Raw genomic sequence first — 5817 nt, 5'->3', positions numbered from 1 at the left:
ACGAATTAGGTGTGTTAGTTAAGTTCTTATGTGTTAAAATTCCATTCGTGGCGTTGTTAGCGTACTCGATCTAGATTGACCAGCCGGTTGCGTTATTGTCGAATTCTACATGCAGTATTGCTTGTTACTACTCACTACACACAGTGTCTACCTTAATATAAGCGCTGTTCAACGCAAGTAAAATTGAAAATGGATGAAGTAGTGTTCTGATTGTATGCTGTATGTCAGATTGACATATTGATTGAATATGTTTCATAAGTTCTTTGTTTTATTTAACACACTATATGATCACCATGATAAAATGTATAGGCCTATGATTAGATATACTTTCATTTACAATGAAAGCTATTGGCAAATGGTTATCAGAATGAAAAGACATAGGAGTTGCTTAAGGGCTGGAATCGACTTGCTGTTAACAACGCATACGGCTACGGATCAGTCCTACGTATTATTGTTGTTTATATCAAGTGCCAGCGCTACCCCAGCGCAAGAAAAGGAAGACGGTCACAAAAGCTCAAGCCATGGCCGAAGGAATAAAGGACCGCTTGACGACCATACACGGTCGGGATGGACAGAAGGAGCAGGCGTGGTTGGAGAGGGAAGAAGAGCAACGGAGAGCAGAGTGGGAGGCAGATGCGTGGGTTAAATATTTCGTCTAGGCTTACGTGGGACGTATTTTGTTTATTAATTTTTTTTTTATATTTCGTTAGTTTATTTTAAATATTGTGTAAGTTCTGCAATGTAACTTTGCACTGTTGGCGTTTGTGCACTTTTGTACATATGTGTGTGGTTTAAATTGTGGCTTGAATAAAATACCAAACATAAAATCATTCGGGCTATGCAAATCATTCTAAAGAGGTAATTGTGCGTATAACTGCATTTAAATAAATATATATTTAAACTTTTAATTATCTGTGGATGAACATCAACAAACTCTAAACATAAATGAACTCGAGATTACGAAGGAATGCGGGTATAGGCCTAGTGTTCAGTGGAGAGCATAATAGCGTTAGTTGCTTTTGACGATCGAGGTGCTTAAATATTCGGAAGGAATGCATAATGCAAAACTTATAATATGACAAGCGAGAGCACAATAGGCAGTGCTTAATTAACACTGAATGGACATGTGCAAATGCTATTGGAAGGAAGGAATGCTGCACACTTCTTTTTTATGTTAAGTGTGCCTTAATGGCTTGTCATACAGCGCTGTAGCTTATAACGTCAAGAAAGGTGATAATTAGGCCTACCATTAAAGAATGGCTTAGCCTACATACTCCGAAGGAATGCAGGTAGATGCAGGTAGGGCCTACTTCTTTTAATATGATAAGTGAGAACACAATAGCCTATGCATAAATCGTACACTGAATGGATGGGTGCAACTTGTCTTGGAAGGAAAGACTGGAGGATGCATACTTGTATTGTTTATGGCACGTATGTAATGCTTATATGACAAACGGTAAGGAAGGAAAAACTAATTGAAATGTGTCGTCCAGTTCTTGTGTGTGATATCGTTTTCACCAAATTGATTCGTTTAAAACAAAGTAGGTCGACCTAAAGGAACTTGGTCCTTTCTCTGGGAGTCCATAATAACCGTGTCAACAACAACGCAAAGCTCAGCTGCACTCGGAGGCGCGTACCTTCCAACATGGCGGGAAGGGGAGGGGCTCTGTGCCGTGACGACAACTCCTCATTCATTGGAGAGAACAGCAACGCTTTTGGCCCGCCTGTATCAGATACACTGCTGTGATTCCTTAATTCTCTGGGCCAGTGAGTGATTCGTTGAGCGTTCAAATTGTGCTCTCGCGAGAATTCTCGATTTCGCAGGTGACGTGCCTTTATAAATAGGCCACGCCACTTGTCAGCTATCAGTCGGAGAAGAGGTTTTTGTTGTAGCCTAGTCTATCGAACGCGTTTCTATTTGACAATGGCAACCCCTAGTAAAAAAGCCAGGAGTGATGACGAGACTGTCGTCGGGCACTTACACTCTGTCTCCCCGATCAAGACGTCGCGGCAGAACGCCCGTTACTTCGAGGCGACGCTGCAGACCGGACGGGAGGAATACAACCGCGTGGTGTGCTTCGCGTCGGAGAAGCGCACCCAGTTTTTGCAAGCGGCCGACAACAGCCAGGCGGTGAAGTTAGTGGGCACGCGAAAGGGCGTCAGTAAGTATAGTTTTTTTTTATGCACTGAGCGATGCCGTGTTGATTATTCCACGTAATCTATTTAATTAGTTGACTCGTAAACGATCATTACAATGAGATTACGGCATTATTATTTTAGTCGAGTCGTTTTTTATTGACTGCCTATTTATTTTTGTTAAATCGGTCTCAAACGGCTCACGGTTATTCACCTGCGCACAAGTTTGCGCTCGGTCATCTGCCATCGTCTTGTGTCCCCCTCCCCCCGCCATCACTGCTTTGATGTGTAAAATGGCCGTCGCAGGTGAGGCCTCATCGAGTCGAGTAGGCCTGTTTCAGGCCGATTGATAAAAGAGTGTCACGGCTTTCAAACATATAAACTATTAAGGCTATGGACAGCTCGGGACTGACTGAAGCCGATGCATCCAAATCCGTCGTTTCTTATTCGCTTGAAACATTATTTTATTTACAAAACTTGGGAAATTAATACGGCGCGGTACTTTGCGGTTAAACAATGATGGTGTCTCTTGTGTGTGCCTGGTGAACCAGCGTTATATTACCCGATAGTAATTAATGTTTTCAATATTGACATGAATGGAAGTATTGCCTGCTTTCAGCGTGATTTATATATTTTAGCTTTTTTTTAAATTAACATATTTTTTTGATTGGTTGTTAAGATTTATTGACTACTAATCGCAAATCTGTCGTTAGGGGCAATCAGATGTGTTACAACCAGGTGTTAAGTGCACATTTTTGTTTTTGCAGGTTACAGCAATCCTGGCGGTTATGATGTTCTGGTATCCAGCCACAGTAGGCTGGATGTGGCTGGAGATCTTTCATTTCCTAGACGGGTGCCCAGAGACACCGACAGGACGACTATAGCTGAGGTCTTGGCACTGGGTCCCAGGCAGCGGGTAAGCATTGCACTTCTGTGAAGCTTGTTTAAAGTGTTTTGGACCGAGAGGGATACAGTGTCCTAATGCCACTTTTCTTTGTCTGTTTTTTTTTTTTCAACAGGTGGGTGTTATTGAGGTCCGGGTCCTGCAGGCTTCTGCAAGCAAGGTGGTGCAGGTCCAGGGCGCCCCAGTGGAAATCCAGACTTTCGAGGTCTGTGACCAGACTGCGCAGACAGCAGTGACTGTATGGGACCGGCTGATCCCCTTAGTACTGGAGGGGAAGTGCTATCGGTTTCAGACCTTGATGACCCGGAAGGAGGGAGACCGCACTGTGTTGTGCACTACACTGTCCACAGTGATCACGCTCACCACCGAAGTGGGGCAGCCTGCTTCCCTCAGGTTGGTCACCCCCAGGGCTGATGAGACTGTGCGTGGGCCTGTGACTGGCGTGCAGATTGTGGCCAAGCCAAGGTGCCGGCGATGCCACGCAGGGCAAGAGAAGCTTGACGTGAAATTGTCAACTCATCGCTGTGAGCGCTGTGCAATCTTGCAGCGCACGGCAGCCTATACAGTCTCCTATTCAGGTGTGCTGATAGTCGTTGGCCGAGATGGGGAGGAACGGTCTATGGCTTTGACCAACTCTGCAGTTTCAACGTATGTCAAAGACCATTCCCTCTCCTCCAGTGCTCTTGATGGCCCAGCTCTGGAGGAAGTGGTCATTGCTATGCCAGAGTTGGACGTCATTGTCAACCATGATGGCATGGTTGTGAGCTTTGCTGGTGTTGCTACCGAGGCAGTGGCTGTCCAGAGTGCCCAGGAGAATGTGGTCCTGGACGCACAGGAGGCATCGACGTCATATGAGTCTGTGGTGGGGGAAGACTTTGCGCAGGGTGTAGCAGAGTTGTTTTTTGACGAATAACTTTTTTGTGCCATGCTGTTGCTGTTGTGCCATGTTGTTTTTGTTTTGTGTGAACTTTTGTTGTGTTTTTTGAATGTGTTCAATAAAGTGTTTTGATTGAAATTGTTTTGTGTTTTGGCTTAATGGAGTTGATCAGTTAGACTAAGTCATGTTCATGAAGTGCTGCAAGCTGTGTTGAAGTAGCTTAAATTGAAGGCTCATTTCTGTAGAAAATAAAGGCTTTTTGGCATAGGCCATATAAAAATTAATTTGAATTCAGTTATTTAGCAGTCTTTTTATTCAATCTGGCTTACAATAAATACTGTTCCCCTTTTTTAACAGCTCAAAGATGAGAGTGCAGGTATCAAACGTCATAAAGTGTAGATTCCGCATTGGGTGCTGGGCGCATGAAATGCGTTCGCCATCTTGTTGCGGCCATACTCCTGAGTTATGTGGCACAAGATGGCGGCCAGAGCACTATGCAGAATATTCTATTGAGTATAGTCAAAGTATAAAAACAGGTCTGGCTATTTTGTCAGATTGGTATTTTACCATAGTACTTTTGTTTTGTGAATGCTGGAAACATACTGTTTGAGTGTGTTAATGATACTGAATTAATTAGGATTTAGCCTTTTTCTGAATAAAATCTTCATTGTATTTTATGATAAACGTTCCTGTGTAGCCCAGTAGGTGGCGGTATAGTGATAAGCTATGACCCACCATGAAGTAGAGGAAGAAGGAGAAGGAGAAGGTAAAGACGTATGTTTGAGTGTCTCCGCAAAATTGATCTTAAAAGCAATATTAGACACATTTGTTTATTTTTGTATTATATACGGAGGCCCTTTTTGGCCCATTGGTTACTTGGCTCCGCAGTGCATGGTGTCTTTTGAAAATAAATAATGTTGATAGTTTTATCTGGAAAACTAAAGGTTACATTCATAACATCTTTGAGCGCTAATTTAACATTTCGCGTGTTTCCATAAACGCTGTTTCGTACGTTGTTGGTCTGAAGTGCTATAGAACCTTAGCTCTACCGTAGTGATGGTTTAGTTACTGACACTCGTCTCCGCCATTTTAGGCCTACCTTTGTAAATCCCCGTTGCGCATGTTCATTCCAAGTTCGCATCCGTAGCCGATTGAGAATGAAACGGCATGTTAGAATTAAGGATATTGTTTGGACTTGTTATTTATTTTGGGCCGTGGGTACAGCAGTCAAGTTCAGCTCGACTCGCTTCCAATCATTTGCTATATCGTGTAGGCCTACATTAATGACAGGAATGTAGAATCAATATGTTCGGGTGTAGTTCTGAATATTGTGTTCATAAAACATGTTCATGTTTGAAATACAAGATATATGCGTGCATGTTACAAAAAATGAAATAATTGCCATTAGGTCGTAAAGAAGTGCATATGGATATGATAACTGTACGAGGGGGGGTGGGGTCTATCGATGGCAACAACCATAGACATGATAAAGAATAGACGCCGCATCGACCGCTTGTTGAATTTGCCCTTTGAGATCAATACAAGTATCTATCTGCTAGTATCTAGTATCTAATGCTTACTGGCGCTGATGAGCCGTGGGGCCGCCATTTTGAACCGGTCGACCTTTGCACTCTGACGAGCCGTGGGGTCGCCATTTTGAACCAGTAGACCGCTGCAGTCAATCTGTTGTGCAGTGCAGCTGCAATGAACTGTCAGCGCATTTAATTAATCATACCTCATTGAATACTAAACTGGTTTTCAGGCAGTTTTTATTGCCGAAAAGATCATACATGTAGCTATGATACAGGACACATGGTTCGGATTGTTGTAATATCCATAGTGGGCTTAACAGTAATAGAGTATTCTGATATATTATATAAAGTGACCAGACGTCCGAGAT

At 43.1% G+C, this 5817-nt stretch overlaps 1 protein-coding gene across 1 annotated transcript; it reads left to right on the top strand.

Moving 5' to 3' along the window:
* Positions 1–1924: 1924 nt before the first annotated feature.
* LOC311353648 (uncharacterized protein) lies at positions 1925–4018 on the top strand (the record flags this gene model as incomplete). Its single annotated transcript, XM_084473547.1, has 3 exons — positions 1925–2162; positions 2904–3052; positions 3156–4018. The coding sequence occupies 3 exons, from the start codon at positions 1925–1927 to the stop codon at positions 3951–3953; spliced, it is 1185 nt and encodes a 394-aa protein (XP_084329673.1). The 3' UTR covers positions 3954–4018.
* Positions 4019–5817: the final 1799 nt, after the last annotated feature.

The sequence above is a fragment of the Micromesistius poutassou genome (assembly GCF_964030765.1).
Source record: "Micromesistius poutassou genome assembly, chromosome: 9".
In the NCBI taxonomy this organism is placed as follows: Eukaryota; Metazoa; Chordata; class Actinopteri; order Gadiformes; family Gadidae; genus Micromesistius; species Micromesistius poutassou.
The sequence above is the reverse complement of the archived record's forward strand: the minus strand, read 5'-3'. Positions and strand labels throughout refer to the sequence as shown.